The sequence below is a fragment of the Schistocerca piceifrons genome, chromosome 3 (genome assembly GCF_021461385.2).
Source record: "Schistocerca piceifrons isolate TAMUIC-IGC-003096 chromosome 3, iqSchPice1.1, whole genome shotgun sequence".
Classification (NCBI taxonomy): domain Eukaryota; kingdom Metazoa; phylum Arthropoda; class Insecta; order Orthoptera; family Acrididae; genus Schistocerca; species Schistocerca piceifrons.
Window position 1 is genome coordinate 890107223 of NC_060140.1, and position 14505 is coordinate 890121727.

Here is a 14505-nt window from a genome sequence, read left to right on the forward strand (position 1 = left end):
GTAAAAAACTGCATGAAATCATTGGAAGGAATCACTCATGAGTTCCAAAGTGCTCAGACGACTCTGCGACTATAATGGTTGCAAATTCATCGACCTCCGTTATTGGGTGGAGAACTGTAGGGCCCCCCTAGACAGGTCAGGCGTGCACTACACACCGGAAGCAGCTACTAGGGTAGCAGAGTACGTGTGGCGTGCACACGGGGGTTTTTTAGGTTAGAGGGACCCCCCCTTGGGCGAAACGATAAAATACCTGACGGCTTACCAGAGAGGACATTATCATCGTTGATAAAGAACGTCCGTCCTCAGAGACCAAAAACAGGAAAAGTTAACGTAATATTGGTAAACTGCAGGAGTATCCAGGGCAAGGTTCCTGAATTAGTATCTCTTATTGAAGGAAATAGTGCGCATGTAGTATTAGGAATGGAAAGTTGGTTAAAACCGGAAGTGAACAGTAACGAAATCCTAGACACAGAATGGAATATATACCGCAAGGATAGGATAAACGCCAATGGCGGAGGAGTATTTATAGCAGTAAAGAATTCAATAATATCCAGTGAAGTTATTAGCGAATGCGAATGTGAAATAATCTGGGTTAAGTTAAGTATCAAAGGTGGGTCAGATATGATAGTCGGATGCTTCTATAGACCACCTGCATCAGCAACCGTAGTAGTTGAGCGCCTCAGAGAGAACCTGCAGAACGTCGTGAAGAAGTTTCGTGATCATACTATTGTAATAGGGGGAGACTTCAATCTACCAGGTATAGAATGGGATAGTCACACAATCAGAACTGGAGCCAGGGACAGAGACTCTTGTGACATTATCCTGACTGCCTTTTCCGAGAATTACTTCGAGCAGATAGTTAGAGAACCAACTCGTGAAGCTAACGTTTTAGACCTCATAGCAACAAATAGACCGGAACTTTTCGACTCCGTGAATGTAGAAGAGGGTATCAGTGATCATAAGTCAGTGGTTGCATCAATGACTACAAGTGTAATAAGAAATGCCAAGAAAGGAAGGAAAATATATTTGCTTAACAAGAGTGATAGGGCACAAATTGCAGAATATCTGAGTGACCACCATCAAACGTTCATTTCTGAGGAAGAGGATGTGGAACAAAAATGGAAAAAATTCAGAAACATCGTCCAGTACGCCTTAGATAAGTTCGTACCGACTAAGGTCCAAAGCGAGGGGAAAGATCCACCGTGGTATAACAATCATGTACGAAAGGTACTACGGAAACAAAGAAAGCTTCATCATAGGTTTAAGAGTAGTCGAATCATAGCTGATAAGGAAAAGCTGAACGAAGCGAAAAAGAGCGTAAAGAGAGCAATGAGAGAAGCATTCAACGAATTTGAACATAAAACATTGGCAAACAATCTAAACAAGAACCCTAAAAAGTTTTGGTCATATGTAAAATCGGTAAGCGGATCTAAATCCCCTATTCAGTCACTCGTTGACCACGATGGCACCGAAACAGAGGACGACCGAAGAAAGGCAGAAATACTGAATTCAGTGTTCCGAAACTGTTTCACTGCGGAAAATCGTAACACGGTCCCTGACTTCAGCCGTCGCACGGACGCCAAAATGGAAAATATTGAAATAAACGATATCGGAATTGAAAAACAACTGCTATCACTTAGTAGTGGAAAAGCATCCGGACCAGATGAGATACCCTTAAGATTCTACAGTGATTATGCTAAAGAACTTGCCCCCTTTCTATCAGCAATTTATCGTAGATCACTGGAAGAACGTAAAGTACCTAGCGACTGGAAGAAAGTGCAGGTCGTTCCCATTTTCAAGAAGGGTCATAAATCAGATGCGAATAATTATAGGCCTATTTCGCTTACGTCAATCTGTTGTAGAATAATGGAACATGTTTTGTGTTCTCGTATTATGACGTTCTTAGATAATACAAATCTCCTTCATCATAACCAACATGGATTCCGCAAACAGAGATCATGTGAAACTCAGCTCGGCCTATTTGCCCAAGAAATTCACAGTGCCGTAGACACTGGCGAGCAGATTGATGCCGTATTCCTGGACTTCAGGAAGGCATTTGATACGGTTCCGCACTTACGTTTAGTGAAAAAAATACGAGCTTACGGAATATCGGGCCAGGTTTGTGATTGGATTCAGGATTTCCTAGAAGAAAGAACACAACATGTCATTCTTAACGGTTCAAAATCTGCAGATGTAGAGGTAATTTCGGGAGTACCGCAAGGAAGCGTGATAGGACCTTTATTGTTTACAATATACATAAATGACTTAGTTGACAACATCGGTAGCTCCGTGAGGCTATTTGCAGATGACACGGTTGTCTACAAGAAAGTAGCAACATCAGAAGACTCGTACGTACTCCAGGAGGACCTGCAGAGGATTAATGCATGGTGCGACAGCTGGCAGCTTTCCCTAAACGTAGATAAATGTAATATAATGCGCATACATAGGGGCAGAAATCCATTCCAGTACGATTATGCCATAGGTGGTAAATCATTGGAAGTGGTAACGACCGTAAAATACTTAGGAGTTACTATCCGGAGCGATCTGAAGTGGAATGATCACATAAAACAAATAGTGGGAAAAGCAGGCGCCAGGTTGAGATTCATAGGAAGAATTCTAAGAAAATGTGACTCATCGACGAAAGAAGTAGCTTACAAAACGCTTGTTCGTCCGATTCTTGAGTATTGCTCATCAGTATGGGACCCTTACCAGGTTGGATTAATAGAAGAGATAGACATGATCCAGCGAAAAGCAGCGCGATTCGTCATGGGGACATTTAGTCAGCGCGAGAGCGTTACGGAGATGCTGAACAAGCTCCAGTGGCGGACACTTCAAGAAAGGCGTTACGCAATACGGAGAGGTTTATTATCGAAATTACGAGAGAGCACATTCCCGGAAGAGATGGGCAACATATTACTACCGCCCACATATATCTCGCGTAATGATCACAACGAAAAGATCCGAGAAATTAGAGCAAATACGGAGACTTACAAGCAGTCGTTCTTCCCACGCACAATTCGTGAATGGAACAGGGAAGGGGGGGATCAGATAGTGGTACAATAAGTACCCTCCGCCACACACCGTAAGGTGGCTCGCGGAGTATAGATGTAGATGTAGATGTACCAGCAGTCCAGTTAGCACAGTGACTATACTTAGTTTCTTTAGCAGTGGAAAATCCAGGAGGGAGTGTAACAATATTATGAAAAGGAAAGTTGCTACTCACCATATAGCGGAAATGGTGAGTCATAGATAGGAACAACTAAAAGACTGTCACAAAATGAGCATTTGGCCAAGGCCCTTGTCAAAAATAAATCTCTCTCTCTCTCTCTCTCTCTCTCTCTCTCTCTCTCTCTCTCTCACACACACACACACGCAAACGGAGCAACTCGCACACATGACTGCAGCCTCTGGCAGCTGAAGCCACCAAGCAGTATTGGTATGCCTCTTACAGGATCACGTGAAGTGCCATTTGCGAATTTGCTTTTATCTCATCTGTCATTGCAAATCTTTCTCCTTTCAATGGGGTTTTCAACTTTGGAAATTAAAAAAAAAAGTCCGCAGAGGCCAGGTCTGGAGAGTACAGAGGATGAGACAGCACAGTGGTTTCATTTTTTGTGCAATAGTCATGCACCAACGGGGATGAAAGTGCAGGTGTGTTATTGTGACACAAGAACCATGAATTGTCTTGCCACATTTCAGGCCATTTCCTTCACACATTTTCTGACAGGCATTGGAACGCATCCAGGTAGTACCATTGATTAACAGTTTGTCGCTGTGGCATGAATTCGTGATGAACTAATCCTTCAAAGACAAAGAAAACTATCAGCATGGCTTTGACAAGTGACCTGACCTGATGAGCTTTTTTTTTATCTTGGAAAACCTTTCCCAACCCATTGTGAAAACTGAACCTTGGTCTCAACATCATAACCATAGACCCATGTCTCATCACCAGCAGTGGTTTTCTTAAGGATCATTTCCTTCTCATTTGCACAGTCCTAAAGCTCTTCACAGATTGCAAGGCGAATGTCTTTCTGGTCTTGACTCATGAGCCATGGGACAATCTTGGTGGCAACATAATGCATTTCAAGATGATGTGTCAGGACTTCACGACATCATCCAACTGAAATGTTATGTTCTTGTGCAATCTCTTCAACAGTGAGTCTTCTACTGGCACATGATTTCATTGACATTGCTGACAATTGGTAGACACCAAAGGGCATCCTGAATGGGAGCCATCTTTAACTTCCTCCGGCCATTTTTAAACTGTGTGAATCATTCGTAACACTGAGTTTTGCTTAAGTACTCATCACTGTAGGCTTTCTGCATCATTTGGTGTGTTTCTGGAAAGGTTTTCTTGAGTTTCACACAAATCTAATGCAGATGCATTGCTCCTCTAACTCTGCCATCTCAAAATTCACAAACTGTGTGACACAACATTCTACTAAATACAGCACTGAACAATAACTAACAGACATACAACAGTGAAACTTCCAGCAGTTACACATTAAACACAGGTGTTTGCAGGGATTCCAACCACATCTCACTCCAACACACCATTGGCATGAAATTATGAAAGTTCTTGAATTTTTGGAACAGACCTGTTACATCAGTGAAAGTGTCCGCAGTGAGATCAAGTCACCATAAAGGTGAATGGTGGACACATGCCACATTAACATCTACTAATAGCTGTTTGGATACTTCTGATAAGTTAGTGTATGTGTATCTGAACTGCATTCTACTTGCGGTTTCTGACATCATATTGTCCCCTCACTGCCCAGTGTGGAAAAACTGCACTATAACATTTTAATTTAGTTCCCTCATATCTTCATCAAGGTGTTTCCTTATATGCAGGAAAAACAATTTTGATCTAGTGTAATTAAGTAGGCAAGAGATTTTTGTGTCTAAAGACACCAGATTAATGAGAAATTATCTGCTGTTTAATGCTTTTCTCAATTCACTGAATAAATGGGGTTTCCATCACACTATATTTTGGCAGTGACACCTGCTTGCCATTTTTATATTTCTGTAACAACTTTTTACAACAAAATGTTATCTTTTGGTGCAAAATATTGCCTATCTGAAGGTGGGACAGACAGTTGACAGCTATCCAACATACGTACACAACAAAAAATTATTATCCTTTTTGGTACAGCTGCATTAATGCTTTTCAAGCTATCCACTGTGTTCTTGGATGCTGATCAATAAAATTACACCTGTACACTTTTCCATGTATCCTGTAATTTTATCAGTATAGTCTGTGCACAATATTTGTATACAGAAAGGAGTAACATTTTTGCAGAACCTGCTACAAAAGAGATTCTTGAAATTCTAAGAGCAGTTCTTCATTTTCTGTACAATTACATTTTCTGGGGTATCTTATTGAAGTTCATAGTGCAGTTCAGTGGTGCTTGTATACCATCTATACAAAAACTATCAAAAATTGTTCTACTTTGAATCTTTTCAATCCTCTTCACACATCCTGTCCCATGAAGGATTTCAGACTGAGATGTTTTCCTGTAAATGAAACACATCAGCCTCATGTAAACAAGTATATCTCCTTAATAGAAAAGCTAAGCTTCCCCTCAGACCTCTTATAAATTGCTGCATTATGATTACAATTCTCATTCATAGGGCCATTCCATTGTTAATTCCTAAAATCAATCACAGTCAGGTTCTCAAACATTGTAGCTGATTAGTGATTTATTTTTGGCTTCTTAATTGTAATTTTGACCATTTTTATTTCTTTTTTCCTAATTTGCTCATGCACTTTTGAGAATATGTTTTATGTTATAAATTACAGCTTCTCCCAACTGTTATACAGCATGGTAACTTGTACAAAAACACTTTAATTTTACATTTCTGTCAATTAATTGTTAATATTATATTAATTTCCTTTGTAACATTTCAGGAAAAGTGGATGTTCCTTCTGTCCAGTCTTGTGTTGTGTCATTAGTCCACAGCGAACAAGATTTTAGGAAGAAAACCTCTGAAAGAACACTGAAAACACTGTGGTCTGAATTACTGAATGTAGAACCATCATCAGGGGGCTTTTTGGAAGAAGGTGGATCATCCATACTTGCTCTTCAGCTTTTCTCTCTCTTGGAATTACGTCTAGGTCGTCACCCTCCTGCCTCTCTATTGCCTGCTCTTCTTACTGGAAGAGGTGCTACATTCAGAGAATGTGTGGACATTTTGGATAACGGTAAGACTATAAAATAATAAAATTAGAATCTTTCTTATGTATGATTCTTGGATAGAGCTACTGAAATTATCTATGTATACTACTGGTAGTACCTCTAAGAGAATGTCATTTAAGTGTCTTTTCGGTTACCAGAATGCATAAACTGCCCATATAATATGTTTTTATCAAGGTTTTGGTTTGCTTTTATTTGCTGAACAGTAACAAGACTGAGGAAACAGTCACTTTTCATAGAATGAAAGATTGCCAGTGAAAGACCTCATAAAACAAGGTAAAAGTACCTCTGGATGCTTCACTGGGTGGGGATTTAAACAATGCAACACTTTTCTTTTTGTCCGTAGCTGACTATCATTTTTCAAGTTTTGTTTTACTACATCTAGTGTAAATAATGAAGTGAATAAAAATTAATTGTTTCATTCTTACTTTGCAGATCAGACATTATGTCATTTTCCGATTGTAACATATTTTCTTATTACAATTAGGTAGACAGTAACTAAATTGACCTTTATTTGAAAAAAATTTAAAAAACATGATGACTGCTGTTGGATGTTACAGGGTATAGCCTTTTTTTAAAAATGTCTTCGGCTCACATTTAGTCATCTTTCCATTGACAAAAGTGATTATTTTGCCCCTGTTGCTCATTTTCTATCTTTGATTGTTTCAGATTATGGAGAGCTTAAAATCACTATTTACTTATGTTGAAATCTTATTGATAAAATTATACTTTGTAAGAGTGTAAATAGCTTTTTAACAATCTTGTTAACGTGTTATATAATAGATCACAATGATGCAATGCTAAACACTAGAACTGTATTCAGCATGATGGTAGTTCAAAACCTGTCTAGCTGTCTAGGTTTAGCTTCTCTATGATTTCCCTAAATTGCTAAAGGTGAGTGTAGGATGCTTCCTTTGAGAGGATACTGCTGGATACCTTAACCATCTTTCCCCCAACTGAGATTGTGCTCCCATCTTTAATTAACGTTTCATTAACCATATTCTTTGTTCCTTGACATAACGCATTTATTCGAGCATTTACTGTCAAAATGATTCCAAATTGCATTACTGTAGCTCTGAACTTGAATGGGACATATGTAGTTAGTACTGAAAGTAGACTTTGAAGGAAATTTTATGATTTGAACTCATGTGGCGTACAGTGTGATGTGTAACATACACTTTGAGTAGTTGTGTATGTGTAGATAATATCTGCATTGGATCTGTCAATCAAAGTCTATGTTACCATTTTGCTAATTTTTGTAAATAAATATGGTTACTGTGATAAAAGTTCTTGTGGTTCAGCTATTCTGTACCACAGCAATGTACAAACTTGAATTCATCGTACTACTTCTTCCTGTGGGGTGCTGCTGAAAGAAAACTCTTCATTACTCAGCTCTACTGAACTATCATTTTACTCCTTTCTTCCATGATTCTTGTGTATTTGAACAACCCAAGTCAAACAAATGACAGATCGATGTTACAATAATGTTCTAAATAATGACAATCACGTAACTCAACATACACTGAAGCAATTCAAGCAATATCTACCATGAGTATAAGTCAGTTCAAAGAGCGTCTTCATTTGTTCTGGCTCTTGACAATGTCAGTGACCCTCTTGCTCCGAGGAGATCACCGCACTTTCCATATGCACCACTTGTCATCCATAGCCAATAACTTTTTCTCCATATGCTGTGGGTTTTGGCTGATGCATGTTCATATATAGTCCGCACTTTCTGCATACACAGATGTTTGCGTGTGCACAGTGACTTTTTTTTCCTTGTTATGCTGCACCAAGTTAACACAGAACATGACCACCGTTTTCAGTTAAAACCTCCGGGTTGAGAGGCCATGGTCGATGTGGAAAATTTCCACCTAATGTTTCGTCTCCATCTGCGGGAGACATCGTCTGAGGTCGTCTGGCTACTGCCACTGATGCACCAGGTACTCTCGCATTTATAGAGCACATAGAGGGCACCACCATTCGTCACGTGATGCCGACGGTATACCTGTCTTTGGAAGGCGTCATCATTCTCAATTAAGAGTAATCAATTGTCATTCTGCTGGTGCAATGTCGACATCCATATTTTGTCAAACTTTAAAACTTCCTCTTTTCTATTAAAATTATTATGGTGTTTGTGAATCTCTATTGCTTCTCTATATGTGCGTGCATGATAATGGGATGTTTGTGCTAGAACACTTGTCTCATTAAATTTAATTTCGTGGTTCCCATCTCGAAAAACATACTAAGCTACGGCCGATTTTTCGATGTGTCCTAAGCGACAGTTTCTTTTATGTACGGCTAAGTGGGTGTTTACACTTCTTTTCGTTGTTCCAATATATACTTGTCCACAACTGCATGGAATTTTGTATACCCAGGTGTTGCTAGGGCATCTTTTGCAGTTCTTAAATATTCCCAGGGGTAAGATAGATACTGCCTACAGGAAAATTAAAGAGACCTTTGGAGAAAAGAGAACCACTTGCATGAATATCAAGAGCTCAGATGGAAACCCAGTTCCACGCAAAGAAGGGAAAGCAGAAAGGTGGAAGGAGTATATAGAGGGTCTATACAGGGGCGATGTTCTTGAGGACAATATTATAGAAATGGAGGAGAATGTAGATGAAGATGAAGTGGGAGATATGATACTGCATGAAGAGTTTGATAGAGCACTGAAAGACCTAAGTCGAAACAAGGCCTCGGGAGTAGACAACATTCCATTAGAACTACTGACGGCCATGGGAGAGCCAGTGCTGACAAAACTCTACCATCTGGTGAGCAAGATGAATGAGATAGGCGAAATACCCTCAGACTTCAAGAAGAATATAATAATTCCAATCCCAAAGAAAGCAGGTGTTGTCAGATGTGAAAATTACCAAACTATCAGTTTAACAAGCCACTGCTGCAAAATACTAACACGAATTCCTTACAGACAAATGGAAACACTGGTAGAAGTGGACCTCAGGGAAGATCAGTTTGGATTCCGTAGAAATGTTGGAACACGTGATGCAATACTGACTCTACGACTTACTTTAGAAAATAGATTAAGGAAAAGAAAACCTACATTTCTAGCATTTGTAGATTTAGAGAAAGCTTTTGACAATGTTGACTGGAATACTCTCTTTCAAATTCTGAAGGTGGCAGGGGTAAAATACAGGGAGCGAAAGGCTATTTGCAATTTGTACAGAAACCAGATGGCAGTTATAAGAGTCGAGGGGCATGAAAGGGAAGCAGTGGTTGGGAAGGGAGTGAGACAGGGTTGTAGCCTCTCCCCGATGTTATTCAATCTGTATATTGAGCAAGCAGTAAAGGAAACAAAAGAAAAATTCAGAGTAGGTATTAAAATCGATGGAGAAGAAATAAAAATTTTTGAAGTTCGCTGATGACATTGTAATTGTGTGAGAGACAGCAAAGGACCTGGAAGAGCAGCTGAACGAAATGGACAGTGTCTTGAAAGGAGGATATAAGGTGAACGTCAACAAAAGCAAAATGAGAATAATGGAATGTAGTCGAATTAAATCGGGTGGTGCTGCGGGAATTAGATTAAGAAATGAGGCACTTCAAGTAGTAAAGGAGTTTTGCTATTTGGGGATCAAAATAACTGATGATGGTCGAAGTAGAGAGGATATAAAATGTAGACTGGCAATGGCAAGGAAAACATTTTTGAAGAAGAGAAATTTTTTAACATCAAGTATAGATTTAAGTGTCAGGAAGTTGTTTCTGAAAGTATTTGTATGGAGTGTAGCTATGTATGGAAGTGAAACATGGATGATAAATAGTTTAGACAAAAAAAGAATAGAAGCTTTTGAAATGTGGTGCTACAGAAGAATGCTGAAGGTTAGATGGGTAGATCACATAACTAATGAGGAGGTATTGAATAGAATTGGAGATAAGAGAAATTTGTGGCACAACTTGACTAGAAGAAGGGATCGGTTGGTAGGGCTTATTCTGAGGCATCAAGGGATCACCAATTTAGTATTGGAGGGCAGCGTGGAGGGTAAAAATCACAGAGGGAGACCAAGAGATGAATACACTAAACAGATTCAGAAGGATGTAGGTTGCAGTAGGTGCTGGGAGATGAAGAAGCTTGCACAGGATAGAGTAGCATGGAAAACTGCATCAAACCAGTCTCTGGACTGAAGACCACAACAACAAATATTCCTTAATCTTCTTGGTGGGTTTGAATATTGTTTCCATCCCACACTTGGCCAGAACTTTCCCGATACTGTCTTTGACTTTATTAATGAACGGTAGGAAAACTTTTCCAGCAGGTGACCATTGTTGCTCTGGACTTCTGGCTTCTTTTCTTCTTTGATGGACGTCTCAATCAATTTCTGTGCTGGTATATCCATTTTTCATGAAGGCTGACTGTAAGTGATTGAGTTCATCGTGCAAGTAAGCCGGCTCGCAGGTGTTGTTAGCTCTGTCCACCAAGGTTTTCGTGACACCTCTTTATTGCCTAGGATGATGGTTTGATTCCTTGGGGAGGTATTGATCCATGTGAGTGTTCTTTCTATATACCTTGTGGCCCAACGTCCCATCCACCTGTTTAATTACTGACACATCCAGGAAATTGAGTTGGCCATTGCTCTCTTTCTCCATCGTAAACTGTATCTTCGGGTTAATACTGTTCAGATGCACCAAGAAGACATCCAGCTCTTCTTCACCATGAGTCTACACTACAAGTGTGTCATCAGCATAGCGGTACCATTTAGCTGGCTTTTTTCTGGCAGTCTGCAGCGCTTGCTGTTTGAAGATCTCCATAAATAAATTGGCAACAGCTGGGCTGAGAGGGCTTCCCATCGCCACTCCATCGATCTGTTCATAAAACTCGTTGTTGTACTGGAAATAATTTGTCGCCAGGCAGCGTTTAAATAAAGCCACTATGTCAGTCGGAAAAATATCTGATATATATGAAATAGCTTCATTTACAGGCACCATGGTAAACAATGACACTACATCAAAGCTCACAAGAATGTCACTTGGGCTGACATCAATCTCCCTCAGTTTTTCAATAAAATGCACTGAGTTTTTAATGTAACTGTCCGTTCTGCCAATGTATGGTTGCAGCAAGCAGGCAAGATATCTGGCTGCTTCTTGTGTTGGAGATCCCATAGCACTTACAATCGGTCTCAATGGGATCTGTGGTTTATGTACCTTTGGGAGTCCATATAGTCTGGGTGGATAAGCTTCCGGATGCAGAGTTGTTTTTTATCATCCAAAGAAAGAGAAGATTGTTTTACCAGTTGATTGGTATTTCTTAAAATTTTGGTTGTAGGATCCTTCTGAAGCTTTTTATACGTAGTGGGATCCAAAAGGTCACTAATCTTCTTGTGATAGTCTTCGCTCTCGTTATCTCCTAAGATAACTCACAGTCCCCCCAGCCCTATTGTGTGTGTGTGTGTGTGTGTGTGTGTGTGTGTGTGTGTGTGTTTACACCATCCTCTGTCCCAGTACCCTCTGTGAAATCGCATGCCCAGCCATCTGCCACCTGGCCCCTTTAGCTGCACCCCTAGCTAGCTCACAGACGGCTCCCCACTCTCCTTCAAGACGCTTCCCTTCAACCCCCTCCCTGCCTCCCGCCTCTCTCCATCCCTCACATCACACCACTCTGCACCCCCACCTCACCCAAGTACACTCACCATGGGCAACGAAAGAGCTAGCAGTCAAATGAGCACACTATAGGGAGACAGGTGTGTGTGTGTGTGTGTGTGTGTGTGTGTGTGTGTGTGTTGTAAAAGGTAGTTTATTCCAAAAGTTAGCAAAGCTTTGTACCGTATGTTTGTGCACCTATCGACGATGCAGCACTTCTGTCTTTTGGTGAGTTGTTCCCTTTATTCCTAAATAATTTGTCCTTAAATAGTGCCTGTCTACACCTTAGCGTGTTATTTTTACAATAAGTAGCAACTTTTCCTACATTGTTCATATAACTATTTTCATCATATGACTTATAATAATGATATTTATTCCTTTCACTTAATTCTTATCTAAGAATATAAGTGCTATGTTGTTATACTATTAATACAATTCAAACATAAAGTCCGCAACACCATTAGTGCATGTTTCCTCAGTTTATGGAAAAGAGTTTATTGAGTTCTTTTGTTGAGAATTAATGTATACGTTAGATTATTATATTACTCCTTTACAATTACATGTACTGTCTTTTATGTTACATCATTCAGTATATTTCTTGTAGACTTCTCATGTAAATTCTACTACAGTAGTTAGTTTACATTTGACATAAATCTCTTGTATACATCTGATGTTTAGTGCCTTGCACTCAACATAATATGCTTTAGGTAATTTAGAATATAAATAATTAGGGAAGTCCTTGGTTCACTTTACGTTCACCTGTAACTGTATACACTGCAATCTCAAAAGTTTTATGATATAAATACATTAAATCATCTCTGTACATCTTGATCCAGGTACATTCCTATACCTTAATGAGAGTTCTTCATTTACGTGACCAATTATCACTAGAAAGTCTTTCATTAGTTTCACAAATAACAAATTAATACCTGTCTATGGGTAGATACTGAACAGTCTTTATTTATTTATTTATCAGTGTAAATGCTCCAAATACATTCCCTAACATTCCGTGTAAACGTGCAGCCCATTTCATTCTGATGTACATGACCCATGGTATAAACCACATTCCCATGGGTTTGCCTTCCCATTTCTACTTACTTCAGTCCTGGGTGCACTTCACCTTATATTTCACATTGTGTGCACAGTATCTAATTCTGTTACTTTGTAACATAATGTGAAGAACTTTCTTTACTGTACCTATATCCTTTGCCATTCCAATTTTATTGGCTTTGTTGTCTTATACTGTATTATGTATATCCTAGCTCACTACCTCAAAATTAATTCAGTAACTTCGACTCTACAAGCTATAGGTTTGCTTATCGTAGCTATATAGAAATATTTTTCCCGAAAATACTGAAGTTTATTTTACATTCCTTCTACAACAATTACACTCTTATGAATATTCACAAGGGTAGTTTTTTGATGTTGGTGTTTTCATCACTCATTCTCTGATTATCTGTTATTACTCTGCTGCAAATTAATGTGTCATTTCCTTTACAATTGTCATTTTTGTGTCTCATTGTCCTCCCTCAAAAGCTTGATGCATATAAACTGTGCCAACAAAGTATTTGTGTAAATGTCAATGTCTTATTGTGAATTCTTCAATCAGTACATTCATTAATGAATTCTTCTCTCTTATAATTCCACAGTGCCCAACTTACTAACAAGGCTACTTATGCCAAAACAGCCATATTTGTATTTCATATTAGTAATCAATTCATTTGTCTAAAAATACCAGAAACCACTCACCGACATCAGGAGGTGGCTGTTATTCAATTTTCTTATGGTCAATATTGTCTCTCAGCCTCATTTTTATTCTGTTGTCATAGATGACCACCTGCAAGGCAGTAGTTACGTGAAGCTAAAGTGTGTTAAAGTCCAACCAAAGATACCACCAAAACGAGTTGCAGAAGCAGGTGACATACAAGTGTACAATGTGTCTTAACACATTCTGTAGTTACAGAAAGGCAAATATTCTGTGCTCCCTCCCTTTCTTTAACACAAATAAACAAATAGGTTAACATGGCTATATCTCCACAGTTAAGTACAAAAATAATATATAGAAAAATATAGTACATCTCTAGGTAAATAAGAGAAAGTTTTTGCAGTATTGCACTAGGCCATGTGACGTACATCACATCCATAATGAGTCATGATGCCATCTGAAGTAAATGACATAGCCTCCTCCAGGGTCAGGAGTGTAGACACATTTCAAGTCTCCTCAGCCTATGTTTCCATCAAACCAATTTGCTCCCTAATAATAAATACAATGCATCTACATAGTGCAGAACACATAACATTGCACTGCATCTACTATGAATAAATTTCATTCTTCTGAATGACAATAGTTCGACTAATAGTTTTAAGAAATACATGTCCATTGCTTAATGCCATCTTCACATATTTCTTTTAGGAGCCCTAACTGTTGTTACAATTTTTAGGCTCAGGTATGTCAAATGTTAATTTATCCTGTGTACTAGCTGACCAATATTTCCTTTTGAGACCACTTTCAAAATCATTCCATCATCTGAAGACTTCAGAATGGGCACTGCCACATTCTGATGCATCTCCTATCAAATAACCTAATGCAAAACCTGTTTTTTGTTAGTCTTCCCATTTACTTGGGAATGATCTAGAAACTACTTCTAAAAAATAAACAAGATGTGCTTCGCCCTCAGATTTAAATTTAGGAACTTACTTGGATAAATTTAAACCTGATCTTAGT

General features: G+C 39.0%; 1 protein-coding gene across 2 annotated transcripts in view; it reads left to right on the top strand.

The window, feature by feature from the left end:
* Nucleotides 1–14505, top strand: part of LOC124790061 (beta-alanine-activating enzyme) — a 180208-nt gene that overhangs the window by 100444 nt on the left and 65259 nt on the right. For both annotated transcript variants that reach the window (XM_047257624.1, XM_047257625.1), the window contains exon 7: nucleotides 5909–6202. In XM_047257624.1, the coding sequence (XP_047113580.1) occupies nucleotides 5909–6202 (294 nt within the window). The remainder of the gene's footprint in view (nucleotides 1–5908; nucleotides 6203–14505) is intronic.